The following is a 24,016-nucleotide window of genomic DNA, read 5'->3' as shown; positions in this document are numbered from 1 at the left end:
CCCACGTATCTTATCAACAACATGAAGAATCTGTTTCAGCTTGAAGCAGAATCTTTTTTTTTTTTCAGCTGTGCCACAGTGGCACGTGGGATCTTAGTTCCCCTATCAGGGTTCAAACCCACACCCCCTTCCCTGGAAGCGCAGAGTCTTAACTACTGGATTGCCAGGAAAGTCCTGAAACAAGATGTAAAGAAATAAGATGCACAACAGTCAGTGAAGACTCCAAACACAGGATATGATTCATAAATAAGAAAGAAAAATCTATAATCCAATGTAAAAATAGTGTACAATAATGATCTAAATCATAAAAATTGATTGCTATATCCAATTTAAGTACAAAGGAATAAGTTCATTTTTAAAACTGATTTTTTAATTGGAGGAAAATTGCTTTACAATGTTGTGTTGGTTTTTGCCATAAAACTAATGCAAATCATTAGTTTTGATTGAACCTCTTGAACCTCTCTCTCTTCCAACCATCCCACCCCTCTAGGTCATCACAGAGCATCGGGCTGGTTTCCCTGTGTTATATAGCAACTTCCCCCCAGCCGTCTGTTTTACATACGATAGTATATATGTGTCAGTGCGACCTTCTCGGTTCGTCCCGCCTTCTCCTTCCCTGTCCACAAGTCTGTTCTCTACGTGCATCTTAATTCCTTCCCTGCAGATAGTTTCATCAGTACCATTTTTCTAGATTCCATATATACACATTAATATACGATATTTGTTTTTCTTTATCCATTCTTGTTGTTCTTTATCCATTCATCTGTTGATGGACATCTAGGTTGCTTCCATGTCCTGGCTATTGTAATAATGCTGCCAAAGTAATGACTTCTAACAGAAATGAACAAAGGACTGATAAGGTACCTGTTGAAATTTGAAGTCATCGTAAGTGGGTGGCAAGTTAGTTTATGTGCTAAGCCTCTCAGTTGTGTCCGATTCCTTGCAACCCCCTGGACTGTAGCCCACCAGCCTCCTCTGTCTATGAGATTATCCCAGCAGGAATACTGGAGTGGGTTGCCATTTCCTCCTCCAGGGGATCTTCCCAACCCAAGTATCAAACCAAAGCCTCCTGCATCTCCTGCATTAGCAGGAGGATTCTTTACCACTGAGCCACCTGGGAAGCTCAAATTAGTTTATAAGGAAGCTCTAATAAGATACCTAGCTTTACTATTTGTACCCTTTATATATTTTGATAGAAAGTATCCAAAGAATGAAACATACAACAAAAAGCAGTCCAATGGTGGGGGGGAGGGGGGAGAGAAAACCAATGAAATTACATGTATAAAGTCCTGAAATAAATTTAAAAACTCAGTCCCCAACTGAAACTACTATACCCAGTGAAAATATCCTTCAAAATAAATGGAATAAAATTATTCTACTTGGAAGCGGAGAATTGCAGGAAGAAATGAAGAATATCTGAAAAAGCAAGTATGCAGGAAGTACAAAAGAACAGTATTTGTTAAAACCACAAAAATGTGTTCTGTGGCTGATTGTTATATGTATGTATAAGTAAAATATGACAACACGAATAATGGAGTTGAAATGTAAAGTTCTTGCCTTGTTTTATATGCTGTGAAAGTACTAACTTAAATGTAGACTACAAGTCAAGGATGCACAGAACAAATGAGACAAATGGAAAATAAACAGCAAAATGGTAGACCTCTAACTGCCAGCTGTGTGTAAAAGCATTAGGTATAAATGGACTGAACACTCTAAAAGACAACAGTTTTAAACTAGAGAGAAAAACAAAGCAAGGATGTTATTAGAGCAATTTAGAGAATTTCATAATGATAAAAGGGTCAATTCAACAGGAAGATACAGCTTTAAAGTATATAAAGCAAGAATTAATAAAAGTAAAGAGACAGATCCACTTTCATAGGTATAAATAACAACATACCTCTCTCAGTAACTGATAGAACAAGCTGACAACATATCAAAAGGAATATTTATTAATGATTTGTATAACATGATAAACCAACCTGACATAACTGGCTTATATAGACCACTACAGTCACTAACTGATACACTAATACACTATATTCCCAGGTACACATGGAACATAGTATGTTATAAATCTAGAGAAGAAAAAGGAAAAAAAAACAATAATAAGTGGCTAGTCTCTAAAAAAATTTATAATAAATGACTAATTCTCTTTAAAATCTAGGGGAAAACTTAATGTAAACTTTTTATTTGTTTATAATTTAAATTCTATCTGAGTCCAGGAAACTCACAGGGAAGATCCTCCCAGTTCTTCTGTAGGAATGATTTACCTGAGTCGGAAACTCTAGAATGGTGACATGATTTTCTGGTTTATTTTTCTTCAACAAAGAATTAGGTTACGTGCAGATAATGTCTGCCTCTGTCTCTCTTAACATGCAAAAGCTTTCCAGATAGTATCTGGATTTAAATTTAGCAACCTGACTGATCTTAAGAATCACCTGGGAAGTTTTTTTTTTTTTCTTCTTTTTTTTTTTTTCTTCTTTTTTATCTTTAAATTGTTTTTTTTTTCTTTTCCTTTTTTTTTTCTTCTTCTTTTCTTCCCCCCCGCCCACCTGGGAAGTTTTTTGAAAACAGATTTCTAGGGCCCACCTCCTGCAGATTCCATGTTTTGAAAAGGCAACTGAACTAATTCCAAGTATTTGAACAGCTTTGGGAGTCACAGAAATAATGTTCTGTTTGTCATGACAGTGAGGAGGAGAGAAGGGAGAATGTGAAAATATGGAAAGGAGAATGTGAGAATATGAATGAATTGGGGGTAATAATAACTGGGTTAGGACTGGGTGTGGCTGAGGCTTACTGCATGATGCAAGAGGCATACCCGCTTCTGAAAGTTTTATGGATGTAAAGATTAAGCACATTTGCATAAAGCATCAAAGGAAAAACTGCTGTCTTTGCTTTTTGTATTCAGTGACTGGATGGCAGATGCATTCCTTTCTATCATAAGCTGTTGGTATTTTCCAGATACACTGTGACTTAATATAAATGGAACTTACTTTGAGCTCATATGTTAGCAGGCATAAATATGTTTGAAAGGATATCATGATTTTGTTGTTTTGAATGTATAAGAAAAGGGATACATATTGTTCAATGTAATGAAGAACTAAAACAGATAAACTAAGTCTTACTTTAGAAGGCGATTTCTTGTTGTCCAGTTGTTGTGTCTGACTCTGTCACCCCTTGGACTGCAGCACGCCAGGCTTCCCTGTCCTTTATCTCCTAGAATTTGCTCAAACTCATGGCCATTGAGCCAGTGATGCCATCCCACCATCTCATCCTCTGTCACCTCCTTCTCTTCCCACGTACAATCTTTCCCAGCATCAGGATCTTTTCCAATGCGCTGACTCTTCGCATCAGGTGTTCAAAGTATTGGAGCTTCAGCATCAGTCCTTCCAATAATATTCAGGGTTGATTTCCTTTAGGATGGACTGGTTGGATCTCCTTGCTGTCCAAGGGACTCTCAAGAGTCTTTTCAATACCACAGTTCAAAAGCATCAATTCTTTGGTGCTCAGCCTTCTTTATGGTCCAACTCTCACACCCATATATGACTTCTGGAAAAACCATAGCTTTGACTATACTGACCTTTGTCACAAAGTGATGTCTCTGCTTTTTAATATGCTGTTAAGGTTTGTCATGGCCTTTCTTCCAAGGAATAAGCATCTTTTCATTTCATGATTGCAGTCACCATCTGCAGTGATTTTGGAGCTCAAGAAAATAAAATCTGCCATTTTTCCCCATCTGTTTGCCAAGAAGGTGGTGAGGTATCAAAAAGATAGTGGAAGCAGGCTACATTGGATGTATTTTCATTTTAAGACTTTACAGACAACTTTCTGTGATTTTGTTACTGCCTAAGATTTCTATAAAGTTTTTTGGCTATTTTTCTTTGTAAAAGCATCACATAGCACTTAGAATTTTTACTTTCACATTGTTAGTTTGAGGGTTTTTTGTTTGTCTTGGCTTGGTTTTTGTTTTTTTATATTATCTTCTCTATTACTTTTAACCAAACAGGCATTTTCCTGTGTGTCTTTTGGAACTGAGTGAAGTTCAATCATTGGGTGGGTTAGCAAGAGATTTAAAGTTTCAGTCTATCCCTGCCTCAGTAAGGAAGGCTAGTATTTTAGAAAGAACAGCTTATTTTACTTAGCCCCATCCCTGAAAGTGTTATCATAAACATATGTTAAATATTATATAATGGATGCTCTGCAGTGTCTTCAGGTCTCACTGACATTCCGTAATTGATAGAATACTGTCTTAGTTAAAGCACTCACTCTTAAAAGCAGTACCGCGTGTTCACGCTAGTGCTACTCTTGGTGGTCTGTCCCAGGACAGGAGCAACCAACCTTGAAAAAATATGATCCAGTGTTATATTCTATTGCATTTCATGTAAAGAATTAGAATAGTCGAGACCCAAGATGCCCTCAAGTAAAGACGTCAGTGGTGTCCTTTGCATCTCTTACACTTCAGGAACCGGGCCCCTGTTTTGCCCTTGTCATTTTAGGCAAAATAATGTAACAGCAGCCATCACTGCAGTCATTCTAATTACGATTGTGTAAATCTGACCTTTATCAACAGACTTTCCTAGACTCAACACCTACCAACTGAAAAAAGATTGAATTGGCATGTGTTTCTTAAAAAAAGTTAATGCTTGGTTGACTGTGTGTTTTCTCTTGTGAAAAAATATCTATTAAGTGGTTTTTTAGTGCCTATATTATGCTCCTTTGTTTCTCCCCACCTCCAAATGCATTATTTGCTTGAAATGTGAGGTTATTTACAATAAATATGTTAACTTATTACATGTGACTATATAGTATGTGGCCCTTGATGTATTTCTGCAAAGTCAAGGCCCCACTTGAATTCCAGGATTGTTATTCCACATGACTCTTTTTTTTCTTCTCCTCTAGACTTCTCCAAAGAGCCCTGGGACCGTAGGTGGAGTGCAAAGTTGTATTGTGTTGCCTTCCTGCTTTTTTTTTTGTTGTTGCCTTCCTGCTTTTTATTATTATTATTATTCTTGGCCCAGTCTTGGCTGCTTCTTTCTCTGCCACTAAAGCTCACTCACTAAACCCTGCATGTATGGTCATTATGAGGGACTCATGGCCTTTCATTTCAGTCCTGCACATTTATCATGTCAGTTATGTTTCTTGTCAAATCTTTAGAATCAGTTTTGTCCCTAAAGCAACCTTATGATAAGCAAACTGAACTCTCATCTCTACTTAAAATTTTTCCTTTGTTTTGAAGCATCTCTAACACCCCTGTCCCACCCCGAAAGTCCCTTCTAGTACTCCCAAATGGCCTAAGGTCTTTTTTGCAAAGGGAGAAAATAATCTGATAACATACACAAGAAAGTGTTATCCCCTCCCTGACTGTTTATGTCCTGAGAAAGGAGAGCAGGGAGAGGGCAGTGTTTAACAGAGAAAATGACTCACTCACCGATGGTGGAATTCTCTGCTTCAGTGACACAAGAGATAGTATTGTTAACTGGCCTTCCCCCATGCCAAGAAGCCTACAATGAGGCAAGATCTCCTGCATATTAGGAAGAGATTCACATTGGTGTGTGCATGTGCCTTTAAGACATCTGAGCTGATTATGATCATCTCATTGAATTTTTGTCCTAAGATGATGTGTCAGCTCCATTTGGTTTTTTCCCCTTAGTAATTTATCTGTTATGGATTTTGATGTCTGGTGTCCATGTGATGTCAAGGAGTCTGTCTGCATGATTGTTCATCATTGCTCTGATCCTTTCCAACTACCACAGGAAGAGAGGGGAAGGGACATTTTCAAGATTATGTTGAAATAATAAATTGGCTGTTGTCTTCCCTCTCTCCCTCTCATGCAACAGAAGAAATAGGTCAGCCCAGTGCAGACCTAGGCATGGTCATGGACTGCGTGGAAGCAGGAGACATAACGCCTCCTACCAAAAGGAAGAGCAAGTTCTCGGGCTTTGGCAAGATCTTCAAGCCCTGGAAATGGCGGAAAAAAAGAAGTGATAAATTCAAAGAGACGTCAGAAGGTGAGATGGTAAAACTGATGTATGTGTTCTGAGTCAAAGAGTTCTTCACTGGAAGTACCTAACTTTTTCATTCTCTTCCCAATTTTCTCTAACCCCCTATTTGAATAGGAAATTGAATCTTTTAGAATTAAAAAACCAAGTAGTCACTCACTGAGTATTTTGATGGGATTAATGTTTATCAATTGAGTGGTGAATGGAGCTCCTGAACTACAGCAAGTCTAAGATGCTTTTTTTTTTTGGCCGCACTGGGTCTTCATTGCTGTTTGTGGGGTTTCTCTAGTTGCCATGCGCAGGCTTCTCACTGCAGCGGCTTCTCCTGTTGGGGAGCATAGCCTCCAGAGCCTGGTCTCAGCGGTGGCACACGCACTTAGTTGCCTTGTGGCATGTGGGATCTTCCCAGACCAGGAATCAAACCCATTTTTCCTGCATTGGCAGACAGATTCTTAACCACTGGACCACCAGGGAAGCCCTAAGATGCTTCTTTTTTCCTATTCTGGCTACTTCCTCCCAGAAAAAGTTCGTCCATAATATCTCATTATTGAAATTTCCATAAAAAAGGAAGGAATGCAGAGGACTCGGGTTCCATCCCTGGTTGGGGAATTAAGATCCCACTTGCCGCAGAGCAACTGAGCCCTGTGTAGCCAAATAAACAAATAATTCTTAAAAAAAAGGAAAGCATTCCCTGGCAGTCCAGTGGTTAGGATTCCTCCCCCTCACTGCCAAAGGCCAGAGTTCAATCCTTGGTCAGGGAACTAAGGTTCCATAAGCCTCATGGCGTGAAAAAAAGGCAGGGGGGGGGGGGGCGGTGTTGTAAAGCTGAACTTGTGTAGTTCCTTTTGGAAATGATACTTTCCCAATAGCACAGGATGCCAGAGAAATTAAGTTTTAAAATTTGAAGGTTGGGTTTGTATTCTTTTCTTTCCTAAGAATAGAAATTGAACCACTGTATCCTTTTACCTAAGATGTTGACTTTTGTCCGCACATTTCTGAGTATTGTTTTCTAATTTAATGTTAGTTTTAGAGAGAAAAATATCTATGCGAAAACCGAGAGAAGAGCTGGTTAAAAGAGGGGTTCTGTTGGAAGACTCTGAGCAGGGTAAGTATGCATACACTCAAATAGTATATGCCTGTCTCTGTACACTTGGTCTTTAGTTCTGACTAGGCATTTGAATTTTCTTTCTTTATTATTGCTGTTGTTGAGAGGGGAGGGGACTTTAAAAAACTTTCATCATCTAGCATATATATTTTTAAAACTTTGATTAAAAAAGAAAAGGCATTCAGTAGGAAAGTCAGCAAAAGCACTGGACAGTTCACTGAAGAGTACATACAGATGCCCAATAAACAGAGAAAAAGGTGGGTTTCTTACTTCATTAGTAATTAAGAGATGCAAATTAAAACCAAAATAAAAGAGCTCTACGCATAAACTAGAAAACCTAAAATTAACCAAATGACCAAGAACAAGAACTGATGAGGGTATGAAATAAGTGGAATTTACATACAACTATTGTTATAAGTAAGTGTTAAAGTGGAATGATCACATTGAAAAATAGTTTAACGTAATCTACCAAAGCTGGAAATATGTAAACCTATGTACTGCTGCTGCTGCTAAGTCACTTCAGTCGTGTCCGACTCTGTGCGACCTCATAGACGGCAGCCCACCAGGCTCCCCCGTCCCTCGGATTCTCCAGGCAAGAACACGAGTGGGTTGCCATTTCCTTCTCCAGTGCATGGAAGTGAAAAGTGAAAGTGAAGTTGCTCAGCCGTGTCCGACTCTTAGCAACCCCATGGACTGCAGCCTACCAGGCTCCTCAGTCCATGGGATTTGCCAGGCAAGAGTGCTGGAGTGGGTTGCCGTTGCTTTCTCCAAAACCTATGTACAGTCTTTGGTATATATGGAACAAAAACATATGTATACACGTGTATCAGGAAATATGTATAAATATGCTCATAGCCGCAATGTTTATTAACAGAGCAAAACTGGAAACAAGCCAAATGTCCTCAGTAGTAAAATATATAAGTAACTTGGGATATACATTGATAAGATGAAATATTATATGGCAATACAAACTATACCTACTTCCTTTAATGTGAATTTCATCAGTAATACTGAGCAATTGAAGTCAGTCATGAAAGAATATATATTGTATTATTTCTGTAAGTATAAAGAAAGAACAGTGTTTGAAAATATATGATTATATGGTTAAACTATAATAAAAACACAAAGAAAGGATTATCTAAGAGTTAGAAGAGTAATTGTTTTGTGGGGCAAGGAGAAACATTTTATAATATTTCTTAATGTCCATGATGCTCACTCAAGTGTTTTCCTGGTAATATGTTTTTGAAATTTACATTTCTATTTTGTACCGTTTTCTCTACTGGTATTAAACTTGACAATGAAAAATACTAAATAATGATTAAGATATTTCTGTAAAATTCAATGCCATACCATCTATAATTTATTTATTTAAAGAAACCTTTTTGAATATAATTTTAAAGGTTTAGAGTTATTTCAAAATACTGGCTATATTCCCCTTGCTGTACAATATATGCTTGAGCCTATCTTATACCCCAAATTGTACCTCCCACTCCACACCCCTTTACTGCACGTGCTGCTGCTAAGTCGCTTCAGTCGTGTCCGACTCTGTGCGACCCCAGAGACGACCTCCTACCAGGCTCCTCTGTCCCTGGGATTCTCCAGGCAAGAACACTGGAGTGGGTTGCCGTTTCCTCCTCCAGTGCATGAAAGTGAAAAGTGAAAGTGAAGTCCCTCAGTCCTGTTCGACTCTTAGCGATGTCATGGACTGCAGCCTACCAGGCCTCTCTGTCCATGGGATTTTCCAGGCAAGAGTACTGGAGTGAGGTGCCATTGCCTTCTCTGTTATTGCATATAAGTGGGCATATATTTTTTATGGGAATGAAAACATCTAATGAAGACAAAATATTAAATAAAACATAAAAAGGATAATTGATTTTTTTTTTTAAGAATCTCAACTTAAGGGGTAAACGTAAAATGATTTTATTTCTTCCAATAATTACCTCCTAATTTTCTATATTAAAGTCTATTTTCTTACTGAAGGCGGCGGGGGGGCGGGGGAACAAACTTCCTTCAATCTTCCCTCCAAAGTGCCTTCCTTCTCTGGCTGTGGTCTTTAACTCTGGAATTGCAGTTTAGTGGTTGGTGAAGGATCCTTGGGGCAAGCATTCTCTTTCTGTTTGTACATCCTCAGCTTTGTGCTAGCTATAGAGCTGTGTCATTTTCTTTTCTTTTTTTATCAGCTACATCTCCACGCCCCTGCTGCTGCCCTAATCTTTCTTGTTAGTCTGTCATGAAGATCATGCTTTGGTATTTCAACACTCACTGCTATCTTAATAATGTCAGAACTTTCTCCAATGTTGACTTATATGAAGCAGCTTATCAGAAAAGACTATAATACACTGGTTGCATTTCATTTCTCTTCATTAGAGCTACTTTGGGAAAGACAAAATCTGAAAGCGAAGTTTTAAAAAGATATCATATTCATTGGTTGGTGGGAGAAAGGAACCAAACTGATGGAATATTATACTCTAGGTTTTGAACCATGCGATTGTGTTGCTTATTTGCAAATTTTAATTAAATTATGTATTTATTATCTCAACTATATAAAAACTAAGCAGAGAAAACAAACTTGAAGGAAATATACTAAAATATTATTAGCATTAGTTATTTCCGGATGTTAGAATGGGAGTATAAAAGATTTTTTCTTTCTGTTTTTCTGAATTTTCTGCATGGTGAGTAATGAGCATGTATAACTTGTTTTTTCATGAGTCTATTTGTTTTTTACAGTAGGACACAAAATCTTCTAGGTATTTAGGTGGGTAACTACAGTTATAATGCCTCTTTTACAGCACCTTTGGCCATTGCTTTTTTGATAATAACAATTCCTTACCCCATGCCCTCTCCTGTCTCTCACCTTTCTTGCTCACTCGCCAAACCCCATACATTACTTCCTTCCTGTTTTTCACCTTTATTCAGTCAGTTTTGCTATATGCTTCCTACTGGCTTTTGATCCAAGTTATTTTTAGCCTAGAAGCAAGCTTGAAGGTCTAATTGATAAGGGAATTGTAACCATTGGACAAGATGCCCCTATGCTAACCAGAGAACTGACCTAAGCTTTATTCTGTAAGAAGAAACTGAGATGGGCCTTACAGCCTGCTTATGGATCTCCAGTTTAGGTTAAAAGCAGTATTTGAACCTTGCAATTCTTTTCATACTCAGAAATGGCTTTTGGCTTGATTATGGTTCTGACTTGACTGTATTATAAAATATATCATGGACTTTCTGAGTTGGGGGTTGCAAAGCACTCATAGATGTTCAGGCCAGATTCTATTAATATTTTTATTCTACTCCATTAGCATTCAGCACAGACCCTTTGCATTAAATATAAGAAATTTTACTTCAAAGTAGACAGTCCTGATTAAGTAACTTGAGAAATGACTGATCACTTTTGCTGGTATGTGCTGAGTAGAAACTAGTTAATAATGTGTCTTAAACTTTGACTACGTGTTTTTCAAAAGTAGGGGTCTTTGTAGGCTTTGAAGTGATTCATTGCTTTACATTCTAGAAAGCCCTGTTTTTTGTTAAAGCTGAGCTGTATTAACATGAGTAGTAACTTACTATATTTGCATAGCTGTTGTCATCTTGCCCCCTCCTCTGTTGTAAAATTTAAAAAAAAAAACTTGTCAGAATACTTTCACTTTAGAAGTACATTTTCATTCAGTACTCATTTGACTTTTTTTCACTATTTTTAGCCCAAGCTCCACCTGTTATTGAGACTATGTAAAGAATGATACTATCTAATTTCTTAGTAGGAAATGCTGGGTTGGGGTGCAGGAATCTACAAGGAGTATCCCCCTATGAAAAATGAAGAGAGTTAACTGGAGAGTAATTAGTTCCAGTTCCCATGACACTAGGAGGTGAGACAGTTTTCAGACTCCAACCTCAGTTTTTCAGTTCTCTCCTCCAAAGGAGTCTAGGTAACCTCAGCAGTAACCGGGAACATTTGTGTAATTGTTCCATGAAAAGTTCTTAACCTACAAGTGTAATAGCAATGAGTGGTCATCGCAAAGCCTGCAGCCTGGTGATCATTCCTGCCATTTAGCTTATGGGAATCCGTCATGTATGTTATGTTTACCTTTGATCTGTCTATCAGTTCTCCCTCTTGCTGTCCACTCCTGATGCCCTCAGGCACCTCTGCTATTTCTCACCTGGCTTCTGCTCATTATTAGCTTTCCCGTTCCAATCACTGCCTAATGCATCCTTCTCATCCTTCTCAGAGTTAATCTTCTAGAAGACAGAGCAGATTATCTCTCTCTCCTACTTGAATTCTTTGGCTTCCTGTTACCTACAGGATTCAGTCCAGACTCCTTTACCTGGTGTTTGGTACCCTTCATAGCCTGGCTCTTGCTTACTTTTCCATTCTCTGTTCTTGCTTGTGTTTTCATTCCTGTTAACGTTTTCTTCTGGGCAGCTGTTCTCCTACCAGGCCAAACTAGTTGTCAGTTCCCAAACATGTCAGATAATCTCATACCTTCATACATGCTGTTCTTTCTTCCTACATGTCTTTCCTTATCTTGTCATCGAGTGGTAGGCTACTGCTCCCCCTTTAAGACCCAGTTTAGCTACCACTTTCTGTGAAGCTTTTCTAACCCCATTGCCACCCCCAGGAGAATTGTTTCTTCATTCCTACCTTCTTTATTCATTATAGCTCTTAACATTTAACCTAGTGATTACCTGTGTACAATGAATCTGTCTTATTCATGTAGCAAAGCGCATAATAGACAATCAAATGTTTATTGGAGAAAGGAATTATTTATTTTCATTACTACTATAAATCCAAATAATTTAGATCTCGATAATAAGCTGAAACAGGAAGAGGGTTGGATAAAGGGGGTAAGAAAGGTTAGAAATTGCCGACTCTTCTCCCTGCCTGACGACACCAGTCCACCGGTTTGCTCTTTCTTTGGACCTTGCAGGCGGTGAGGATCCAGGGAAGCTGAGCCATGCCACATTAAAGAATGGCCATACCACCCTTATAGGGAGCACCAGGTCTTCTAGCCCAGTCCAGGTAGAGGAAGAGTCGGGAAGAGTAGCAAGTCTTAGGAAGCCTGTTCCAGAAGAGGAGCCGAAGAAGCGACTAGGTAATTAACTCTGAATTTTTTAGTTTAAGAGCCGTGAACCAGTCATTCTCATTTATCTCAGGGGATTGCAGGAGCCAGGGGAGAAGTAAAACCCAGAGGGACTTCTGTTTCCCTCTAGCAGTTCTTCAGCTAGTTAGTGCTTGAAATAGAATTTCTCCCCTCATTCTTATATTTACAAAATACCTAAATTTGTGATTCTCAAGGACTGAGGTGTGTTAGTTGTTCAGTCATGTCAAACTCTTTGCAACCCCATGGTCCGTAGCCTGCCAGGCTCCTCTGTCCATGGATTTCTCCAGGCAAGAATACTGGAGTGGGTTGCCATTTCCTTCTCCAGAGGACCTTCCTGACCCAGAGATCAAACCCAGGTCTCCCATATTGTAGGCAGATTCTTTACCGTCTGAGCCAGCTGGGAAGAGGCTATTAAATATCAGATGTGTGTGGGATTTTTCAGGCTAAACATCCCTCCTCCTTCACCCAACGGACTCTGTGTCCAGTTGCCTGGCTCTCGTGTGAAAAATCGCTATCATAACAAGCCTCTCTTACTGATTGAGAAAGTGTTACATACCTAAAGTGTGTGAGGTTGGGAAACTTTGTAAACCAACCTGTACATTAAATAATAGATGGAGTTGACCACAAGCGGTAGGTGTGTTACCTTTTTCAGCCTGTCTTGTAACTCTCTTTCCTTTTAAATCCCATCTATTATTTCACAGGCTCCAGTGGAAGCCAGCCTCATTCTGAAGCAGAGTTCGTTCCTGAGAGTATACCCAAACAGCCTTTACTTCCCCCTAAAAGACACTTGTCCTCTTCTCAAGAAGCAAATGAAGGGCAAGCAAAGGATGCCACTTCCTCTGGCAGCTCGGCAAGACCCAGCTCGTCCACCTCCACCTCTGCCATCACCACAACACCTGCTGCTACCATGGCTGCCACGAACCCAGCAAAAACTGTCCATTCCTCTGGCCCCCCTTCCCAAGCACCCAGGACTCTGCCCGCTGCTCCTGCCGGCACTCACACCACTGCTACCCTGAGCCTTACTCACACAGGCCCTGCCAAGCAGCCCCCTATTCCACCCCCGAAACCGACTCACAGAAACAGCAACCCTGTCATTGGTACGTAAGTCTTTAGCTTCCCAAAGTTTGGGGTTTGGTTTGGTTTTAGATGGTGGTCTTATTGGATAATTGGTACAATATTGATTTGGTCTGTGAGAGAGTTCTCCATAGCTTGTCCCTTTGAATGCCCTCAATATAGAAAAAAGTCTTGAAAATGAGACAGATAGCTATGAATGGAAACAGAGTGGGGTCAGATATCACTGAAATTAGGTTCAAGGTTTAGGAGATTAATATTTATTTTTCCTAAAGCAGTGTTTCTGAACTGCTGTTTATAGTTGGGGGACTAGACATATGAACAGACCACAGTGGGTTTGACCTACATGGTGAGAGGGTTTGTTTTTTGTGTGTTTTTTAACCCACTTTCAACTGCCAGTGCATGCCTTCCTTCAACCTAAACCCAGGAGATAAAATGACGATTGTAGAGGTGCCTGTGTAGCTTGTGGTTCAGCATCTAGCATAGCATGTTCGTGGGGAACTGCAAAGCTACTTAAACTGTCCTGATAAAATCACGTTTTGTCTTGAGAGAGTTAAGGATGCTACTCGTAATAAAATGAGTGGTAGAAGAATTAAAGCAGGGAAGATAGTAACTTTTTATTGGTTTAGTAAGCTTTTTATATGTACAGGAATTATATTTAGATTGGCTTTCCTTATATAAATTTAGAGGAATTTTCAAGAAAGGGAGGAGAAGAAAAAAGTAGTTTCTCAAGAAAAATGATATTAGGTTTAGTACTGCTTAAAGTTTTTGTTAATGATTGAATGAAGAAATAAAAAGTATGCTCATTAAATGGCTAATTAACCAAATTAGGTGGAGTGACTAGAACCTTGAAAAACGGGCTTAGAATTCATTGCCAGTATAACAGGTTGGAGTAGCTTGAGAAAAACAGGATGGAGGTTATTATTATTATCATCACCTTGGATGGATAGTGCCATGTTAACTTATCTCTGAGGATCAAGGAACTTTCATACACTTACTTTCAAAACCTCCATATGAAGTTTTATCTATTTTATCTAGTGTACAGTTAGGGCAATAAGAAAGTGAAGAAGTTGTGATTGACTCAGGGTTGCAGTTAGTGAGAGATAGAAACCAAATACAGGCCTTTCAACTCTGGAGTGCAGGCCTCTGTACATTTGTGTTTTCAAACTGTTGTTTATATAGGGGTTCTCATTGTGGTCACCTGGAGGGCTTGTTAAAACACAGAGTGCTGGGCTCCGCCCTTAGAGTTTCTGATTCAGTAAGTGTGGGGTAGTGCCTGAGAATTTACATTTCTGATGAGTTCACAGATGCTGCTGATGCTCTGTATATGGGAAGCGCACATCAGGAACCACTGCTGTCTGTACTGTATCCTGGGCTAAACTATAGAGGCCACTCTTGGCCTCAGGTGAATAGCCCAAAGCAATAGGCCCTGTGACTGAGGGTCCATGAGTCCAGCAGTCCATGAGCAGTCCTCAGGTGAAAGAGAAAAATAGGATAGTTCACAGAGTTTTTATTAAAGTTAAATAGATTTAAAGAACTGTTCTTTAGGGAGTTCCCTGTTGGCCTAATGGTTAAGATTCCAGGCTTTCACTGCTATGGCATGGGTTCAATTCATGGTCAAGAAACTGAGATCCTACGGACTGCAGGACATGGCCAAAAAAAAAAAAAATTTACCCTTTATTCTGAAATTATGGATCTTCTTGATTCTTTGGTGTTAAAAGGCCATGTCTTTCATGAAAGGGTTATACTAATGAGTGGTTTACTGAATATCAAGGCTTAGTTGAGGGAATTCCCTTATGGTCTAGTGATTAGGTCCATGCTTCCACTGCTGGGGGCCTGGGTTCAATCCCTGGTCGGGGAACTAAGATCTCAAAAGCAATGCAGCATGGCAAAAAAAACCCTTGGTTGAAAATAATTAAAATGTAAAGATTAACAACCTGAGATTGGTTGAGAATGTCCTTTTAATAATGTTGGTCCATGAAACAAACATTTGGAAACCAGTATTTAGATATTGCTGTGTCTACTAACAGGCATGATAGAATTAGGACTAAGGAGTGGTTAGGAGTATTGAGACTAAGGAAGGACCTCCATAAATAGCTGATGAAGGGAGCTGTAACCCCTCCAGTGAACATTTTGCAGCTTTCCCATGCCAAATGCCATTATCACAGTGTGTGTACCAGAGGTCCTTTCCTTTTTAGGTAAGTGTTTCCCTTAAATCACTAAAGGTAACTTACTTTATCAATTCAGTTGTTAAAATACTCAGATTTGATCTTGCCAGGGTTGGATTTTGTTGTAGATGGAATAGCTAACCAATGTTTTTAGCCATTTCCAGCAACTGAACAGCAACAATTTTTAGCCAGCCAGCAAAAATCCAATCTACCAGAATATATCTCTTTCATTGATCCTGAAATTTCCATTTTTTGAATCCTTTTTTATAAGTATATATAGTATTTTTCTAGAAATACCTTTTAAAATTTTACTTATGAAGAATAACATTAAAACATTATCATATTAGCTAGACTTTTACTTTGAATGCTGCCAATGGAATGGGATTTAGAGCAATTAAATTTTTTTATTTTAGGGAAACTTGAGGTGTTGCTGTCTAGGTAAGACATATAAAACCTTTGTAAACAATTGGTGAGACCAAAGTGAGGGGTTTGGGTCAAGGGTCGGAGGTTGGTGACCAAGAGAACTACTGTTTAGAAAGTTAAAAAAGAGAGAGAGAACTGCTATTAAATTATTCTGCCAGGTTGACCTTTTGTGACGTGACGATCCACTTCTTAAAACCCATTTGGAGTTCTAAAACGGACTTCGCTCAATCGACACCTGAGACGTGTGGGCTTGGGGGGGGTCACATAAGGATATATACTGCCATGGTACAGGGGAGGGGCCTCTCATCTAATAAACATGTGTTGAGGAGCACTGTGTGCCAGGCACTGTGCCCCTGTGAATATACTGATGGAGACAAGGCATGGCCTGTCGTCAAGGACCCCGTGTGTACTGAAAAGTGGAGACAGCAGATTGGACGCAAAGGACAGGAAGAGGTGTGGCTACTAGTGGAAAACAAAGTCAGGGAACCCAGAGGATGGAACCTCCTAAGACTGAGTCCTGGGAACTAGCTGAGTCCTTACCAGTTTGTAGTGTGATCTTGGGCAAGCCACCTAACTTTTGGGGCCACAGTTTTTTCTTCTGTAAGATGGTAAAGATGATCTCTTGTATAAGAATATGAAGTGTTGTTAGACAAAAGAACTTATTAGCCACTTTTTGTTGTTGTTGTTTCTTTTTGTATTAACTTTATCTACACCAAGATCAAGTCATAAAAAGTTGTCATGTCTGCTATTAAAAAAGTGAGAAATTTCTCATTAGAGTATTAAGGTAGTGGTCTTCTTACACCTCTATATGTCTATTGGATCTTCTACATATTTAAATATTAATGTTTTGTTTCATGATGAGGTAGAGAATGGCAAAGCCATAAAATGATATAATTAGCATGGAAGATGAAGACTGAACTCAGCTCTAATTCTAGGTCCTGGGCTGGCCCCTCAAAGCACTGTAAAACCATCTTAAATTGAGGTACTGCTTTCTCTCTTCCAGCTGAACTGTCCCAAGCAATAAACAGTGGTACGTTGTTATCAAAGCCATCCCCACCTTTACCACCGAAGAGAGGCATTCCATCAGCCTTGGTACCCACCTCAGAGTCTGCTGCTGCCGCCACTACCGCCACAAAAGCACCGAGCGATCAGAGAGAGAAGAGCGTATGCTCTGTGGGCTCTGAACCCCTGCTGACTCCCTCCTCCTCATCCCCACTGCCTGCTCATATACCTCCAGAACCTCCTCGGTCCCCTCCATTCCCTGCTAAGACTTTTCAAGTTGTGCCAGAAATTGAGTTTCCACCTTCCTTAGACCTACCCCAGGAGATTCCCCAGCAGGAAAGCCAGAAAAGGGAAGTACCCAAGAGGATGTTCGACCACAGCTTCGGGGAGCCCCAGGTACCCCCTAGGCTGCCCCCAGTCCCGCTGCACATCCGAATCCAGCAGGCCCTGACCAGCCCACTTCCCATGACTCCTCCCTTGGAGGGCTCTCATAGAGCTCATTCGTTGCTCTTCGAGAACAGTGACAACTTTTCTGAGGACAGCAGTACCCTGGGTCGGACCAGGTCACTTCCCATCACTATTGAAATGCTGAAAGTGTGAGTGCCTTTCAAGCTTGCTTCCTGTTCCCTCTTTACTCTAGCTAGCCTTTGTTGGAAAAAATTACTTATAGAGAAAATGTGAACAAACTTAAGAGTACTCAACAAATAAGACACGTTCTTGAATTTGGACTCTTACCCTCCTGATTGCTATAACATTGTTTCCATGGCAGACATTTCCATGATACAGAAATTACAAACTTCTCTACTTCAAAATTAAAGCCACTGTGCACTTTTCTGTCCTATAGAGGAAGTAGTGTAACATGGTGCTGAAGAACACTGGCCCTGGAGCAGGATAGCTCTGGGTTCCCATCCCAGCTCTGCCTCTTATTACGAGCTCACAGTAGTGTGTGTCACTTTACCTTCCTGCTCTTGAGTTGTCCAACCTGTAAACAGGAATAATACCCCCCTCATAAGCTTGTGAGAATGCAGTTAGGCAAATCTGAAAGCTCGAGTGCCTGGCATATGATCTTGGTAGAGAGGGCAGAGAGAAACCTAAAGAAAAAGAAGGGAGCTCTGAAAGATGGCTCAGTATTCCAGCTCCATAGACTGGAACCGCTCATCTTTTCTCTGGTTCATCTGTCCCCACCCAGTCAGTTCAAAGTAGCATCGGTACTTATTCCTACTTTGTCTGTCTTTTTAAAATTCAGACAAATTGTGACTGAAGAGTAACATTTCTTGGCAAGCTGGGAACTTGCCTTACTAAAAGAATTGTTGTAGAGCTGTTTCAGTATCCTCCTTTTTATTTGTTCTGCCATAATTTCTTGTTCTTCCTGGTCTTATTTATTTCATATCCTGGAAAGAGACAGTTTAGGAATTTGAAGTAGGTTAAGTCATAGTTTTATGCCTCCAGAATGTAAAGGGAAAAGTCAGTTTTCATCTTTACTTCTCTTTGCTTCCTTGGTTTAAGAAATGGGTTCAGTATTTTTATTGAGTATCTTCCATGAGCCAAGTACTGTGTTAGATGCTGTGCAGTCTTCTCATTTAATCAGACCAAAGCAGACTTGCCTCTTATATGTAGATCATCGAGGCCCTGTGTGCCAGACACTAGTGATTCCAGAATTTGTCTGTTTCATTCTCACAACAAGCCAACAAGGTAGGTATCATCCCCATTTACAGAAAAATTAGGTCACTTACAATCTAGTAAATAAGTTGTAGCTCTGGGATTTGAACCCAGAGCCCTTCAGATTAATAGCTGCTAAAAAATTTCTTAGCAAATTGGAAAAAATAAGGAAAAGAGCTATAAATTATTTCATTCATGAACTTTTTCAGTTATTTAATACTTTGACTTGCAAATCAATTACTCTTTATGTCTCTGAAAGGGAAATGTAATTATGTTAATTTGTTAGTCCAGACGATGAAGAAGAGGAGGAGCAAAGCCACATATTTGTGTTCGATGAAGATGTAGCATCTACCTCAGTCGTTCCTAAACTACCGCAGTGTCTGCAGGAGGAAGAAGGGAAAGAGAGTGACTCTGATTCAGAAGGTCCCATTCAGTACCGAGATGAAGAGGACGAAGATGAAAGCCATCATAGTAAGAAGGGGAGAGAAAGAGAAAGGAGGCTCTCTTACAGATACAGCTATGTGTGGTCTTAGCAATTGTGAGATGCATGGATGCAGACACCCTCTCCCACCCAGTCGTTTGGCTGACTGCTGTTGGAAGCCTCTGGGAAAGACCCTTGTCCTTGCTGTTCCCATGATACAAGCCAGTGAGAGGGAGCCCAATAGATTGAATCAATCAGGTTTTTATGTGTTTAGTTTTGATTTTAAAAATGTTTATCTTGATGGTATTAAAGAATGTGGAGTAAAGGAAAGTTGGTGTTTGGGCTTTGTGGAAAAGACAAAAGTGATACTCCCCTTCAGCCTTATAAACTTAACTATGTTCATGGGGCAAAGGAAAAAAAAATGTTCATATATACCCATCTGCAAATAATAGAATCCTGATTCCTGAAAATGGAAAGCAATTTTAGGAGGAGAACCATCTGAGGTGTGTTAGTTCGAATGCCTCTCTGTTGCAATTCAGAGGCTGTCCCCTGCTTAGATCATCCCTCCTCGAGCAACTCTTACTAAGAAGAAAATGTAGAGAGAGAACTAGTAGAAGGGAAAAGGTATAGTTAACCCATCTGAGTCCATCTGCTGCAAAGATTTTTAGATATCGTTAGCTTTACCCCCACCTCTATGTTAGGTGACTCATTGGAGGCCAATTAGAAATCTGGGATTCTGATAATGTTTGTTCAGATCCTTACCTAGCTCCAGGTAAGGTTGAGCCTGAAGCTTCTACATGTTTTTCTTTCTCTTGTGCAAAGGTGCTCTGGCCAACAAAGTGAAGAGGAAAGACACGCTGGCCATGAAGTTGAACCACAAACCTAGTGAACCAGAAATAAACATGAATTCTTGGCCTCGAAAAAGCAAAGAGGAGTGGAATGAAATCCGGCACCAGATTGGGAACACACTGATCAGGTAGGCCTTTTCTTAGAATATATTGATTTGATTTGATTATGCCAGTATATATGGGCTTCCCTGATAGCTCAGTTGGTAAAGAATCTGCCTGCAATGCAGGAGACACCGGTTCAGTTCCTGAGTGGGGAAGATCCCCTAGAGAAGGACTGGGCTACCCACTCCAGTATTCTTGCACTTTCCTTGTGGCTCAGCTGGTAAAGAATCTGCCTGCAACCCAGGCAACCTGGGAGACCTGGGTTCGATCCCTGGGTTCAGAAGATCCCCTGGAGAAGGGAAAGGCTAACCAATCCAGTATTCTGGCCTGGAGAATGTCTTAGAGACTTACTTGGTGGTGGAGCATTCATATATCCTTTTTTTTTTAATTTTAGAAACAGTTTTTTTAAAAAGTTAGTTAAAAAAAAAAAGGCATAGTTAAAAAAAAAATACATGTTGTACACAGATGGGTATCTTCAATGAATTTGGAAATTAAGGAACTAGATGGCTGCCATAGCTTTACACCATAAGATAGACATGCTGCTGCTGTTGTTTAGTCACTGAGTCACGTCCGACTCCTTTGTGACCTCGTGGATTGTAGCCTGCCAGACTCCTCTGTCCATGGATTTCCCAGGCAAGAATACCGGAGTGGGTTGCCGTTTCCTTCTCCAGCGGATCTTCCTGACTCAGGGATGGAATCCACATCTTCTGCATTGACAGGTGGCTTCTTTACTCAGCCACCAGGGAAGCCCCAAGATAGACATAAGTGTTTTTTCTTAAATTTTAGTTTCTAAGAATTAAGGTGGTTCCTAGGACAACTAGCCTTTTCTGGCATTTATCCTGTTGTTCAGCCCTGAGGTCCCAGCCCAGTTAAATATCACACCCACAATTTCCATTGTATCTATTTCACATGTTCCATGTAACTGCCTCCTTTCAAAGTGTTAGTATTAATGTATTTTTCAAGTCGCTGGAACCAAAAGCATAGAGAAACTGAATGCAAGCCAGCTTCCTGCATATGTACTACAAGTAGAGCCCAGGTAGACAAGTGTTTGCCCACCTCAGATGTTTCTCTAGGTAGAGTAAGGAAAAAAAGGTGGAACTCTTGGCATAGTCCTTAAAAATATTTAAATAAGGATGCCTGTTCATTAAAATACATTCTCCTCTCCTACCTCAGACACCAGCCTCTGCTGTTGGCCAAGATGGCAATCTTAATGCAGACCTGTGGCTCTCTGAGTATTACCAGGAGGTCATCAAGATTAGCAATTAGTTAAAAATGGGGATTTTTTTCTTTTTAATTTTATTGAGACATATTTGGCATACAAACTATATAAGTTTAACATAATGATTTATGTTAATGAGCATAATGATTTGACTTACATATATCATAAAATGATTATCACAATAAGTTTAATGAACATCCATCATCTCCTATAGATACACAATAAAAGAAATAGGAAAAATATTTTTTCCTTGTGATGAGAACTCTTAGGACTTACTCTCTTAATGATTTTGATATATATATATAACAGATATTAATTAATCACATTGTATATTACCTCCCTAGTATTTATTTTATAACTAAAAGTTTATACCTTTTGACCACCTTCATCCAGTTCCTTCCCTCTCTCCCACCCCCTGCCTCTGGTAACCACAAATCTGATCTCTTTTTCCATGAATTTGTTTGGTTTTGGAAGTATAGTTGACCTACAATACTATGTTAGTTCCTGGTACACAGCATGCTAAGTCGCTTCAGTCGTGTCCGACTCTACGCGACCCCATAGACGGCAGCCCACCAGGCTCCCCCGTCCCTGGGATTCTCCAGGCAAGAACACTGGAGTGGGTTGCCATTTCCTTCTCCAATAACAATACTATGTTAGTTCCTGGTACACAGCGTAGTGGTTTAATATTTCTGTACATCGCAAAATGCTCACTACAATGAATCTAGTTACCATCTGTCTCAATACAAAGATATTACATTATTATTGACTATATTCCTGACACATTGTACATTTTATCCAAAAATGGCAATCTTTGATAATAGATTCCTTTTTGCTTTATTACATTGCTCATCATTGAGTGTTTTTTCCCAGGTCGTAATAGTTTTAGAAGAGCTTGTTGAACATTGGCCATGAATAGTCTGAAATTGAAATGCAGAAATATGAGAGACTAACATTTATAATAACAATTTACAATACCATAAAAAAAACCTTTAAATATTGTGGATAAACCTGATGAAAGATTATATAAGACCTGTGCATTGTAAAATATAAAATAATGGTAAAGAAAGTAAAGAAAACCTAAATATATGGAGAGAAATAACATTTTCATGGATCACAAGTCTCAGTATTATCAAGACATCAGATTTAATGCAGTTCCAATCAAAATGCCCCTTAGTGGACTTTAACTGACAAACTGATTCTACAGTTGTCAGAAATATAAAGCAACTATGCAAAAGAACAGGATTGGAGGACTAACACTGTCTTATTTTAAGACATATTATAAAGCTAAAGTTACCTAAACACTATGAAATTGACATAAGGAGGATGAACAAAGAAATCAATGGAACAGAAGAGGGAGCCCAGGAAGAGACTCACTCATATAGAAGAATATGGTTTAGACAAAATTTTCTTAGATATGATCTCAAGCATGATTCTTAAGACAAAAACATTGATAAATTGCACTTCATCAAAATTTTTTGTTCTCTGAAAGCTACTTTTTCCACATGCCCCAGGGGAACTAAGTCCGTGCAACACAGCTACAGAGCCCACAAACCCTAGAGCCCGTGCTCCACAACAAGAGAAGTCACAGCAACGAGAAGTTTGCATACCACAACTAGAGAGCAGTCCCCACTCACCACAACTAGAGAAAGCCCACATGCAGCAACAAAGACCCAGCTCAGCCAAAAATAAATAAGAATATATTTTTTTAAATTTAGAAACAGAAAGGTGGGGGAAGCAGAAGACTTTAAAAGACACATCATGAAAAAAGATACACAGATGACAAGTAAGAATATGGAAAGATGTTCAACATCATTAGTCATTTGTTGTTTGGTCGCTCAGTTGTGTCTGACTCTTTGTGACCCCTTGGCACACCAGGCTTCCCTGTCCTCCACTATCTCCTGGACTTTGCTCAAACTCACATCCATTGAGTCAGTGATGCCATCCAACCATCCCATCCTGGGTCAGCCGCTGCTCCTCCTGCCTTCAGTCTTTCCCAGCATCAGGGTCTTTTCCAGTGAGTCAGCTCTTCATATCAGGTAGCCAAAGTATTGGAGCTTCAGCTTTAGCATTACTCCTTCCAGTGAATATTCAGGATTGATTTCCTTTAGGATGGACTAGATTGATCTCCTTGCAGCCCAAGGGACTCTCAAGAGTGTGCTCCAGGGACCTCCCTGGTGGTCCAGTCGCTAAAATTCTCTGCTCCCAGAGCAGGGGGCCTGGCTTTGATCCCTGGTCAGGGAACTAGATCCCTGAGAAGGAAATGGCAACCCACACCAGTGCTCTTGCCTGGAGAATCCCAGGGACGAGGAAGCTTGGTGGGCTGCCGTTGATGGGGTCGCACAGAGTCGGACACGACTGAAGTGACTTAGCAGCAGCAGCAGCCAAATAAATGAAAATGCTGAAAAAAAAAAAAGATGTCTTCTACAGCACCACAGTTCAAAAGGATCAGTTCTTCAGTGCTCAGCCTTCTTTATGGCCCAGCTCTCACATCAATATATGATTACTAGAAAAACCATAGCTTTCACTAGATGGATCTTTGTCAGCAACGTAATGTCTCTGCTTTTTAATACAGTCTCTAGGTTTCTCATAGATTTCCTTCCAAGGAGCAAGCATCTTTTAATTTCATGGCTGCAGTCACCATCCACAGTGATTTTGGAGCCTAAGAAAATAAAATCTGTCACTATTTCCACTTTTTCCCCTTCTATTTGCCATGAAGTGATGGGACTAGATGCTTTGATCTTAGTTTTTTGAATGTTGAGTTTTAAACCAGCTTTTTCACTCTCCTCTTTCACCCTCATCAAGAGGCTGTTCAGTGCCTCTTCACCTTCCGCCATTAGAATCGTATCATCTGCATATCAGAAGTTTTTGGTATTTCTCCCAGCAGTACTGATTCCAGCTTATGATACATC

The 24,016-nt window shown here is 39.8% G+C and overlaps 1 protein-coding gene across 7 annotated transcripts in view; it reads left to right on the top strand.

Annotated features, from left to right (window-relative positions):
• Positions 1–24,016, top strand: part of PHACTR4 (phosphatase and actin regulator 4) — a 103,839-nt gene that overhangs the window by 65,891 nt on the left and 13,932 nt on the right. For 4 of the 7 annotated variants that reach the window (XM_069578860.1, XM_069578858.1, XM_069578859.1 and 1 more), the window contains 7 exons: positions 5,838–6,008; positions 7,024–7,104; positions 12,021–12,185; positions 12,896–13,291; positions 16,860–17,454; positions 18,804–18,988; positions 19,761–19,914. In XM_069578860.1, the coding sequence (XP_069434961.1) occupies positions 5,838–6,008; positions 7,024–7,104; positions 12,021–12,185; positions 12,896–13,291; positions 16,860–17,454; positions 18,804–18,988; positions 19,761–19,914 (1,747 nt within the window). Of the gene's footprint in view, positions 1–4,899; positions 4,928–5,837; positions 6,009–7,023; positions 7,105–12,020; positions 12,186–12,895; positions 13,292–16,859; positions 17,455–18,803; positions 18,989–19,760; positions 19,915–24,016 lie in introns of all 7 variants that reach the window. The other 3 variants (XM_069578861.1, XM_069578855.1, XM_069578862.1) reach the window with 1 other exon arrangement.

The sequence above is a fragment of the Ovis canadensis genome, chromosome 2, assembly GCF_042477335.2.
Source record: "Ovis canadensis isolate MfBH-ARS-UI-01 breed Bighorn chromosome 2, ARS-UI_OviCan_v2, whole genome shotgun sequence".
In the NCBI taxonomy this organism is placed as follows: Eukaryota; Metazoa; Chordata; class Mammalia; order Artiodactyla; family Bovidae; genus Ovis; species Ovis canadensis.
The sequence above is the reverse complement of the archived record's forward strand: the minus strand, read 5'-3'. Positions and strand labels throughout refer to the sequence as shown.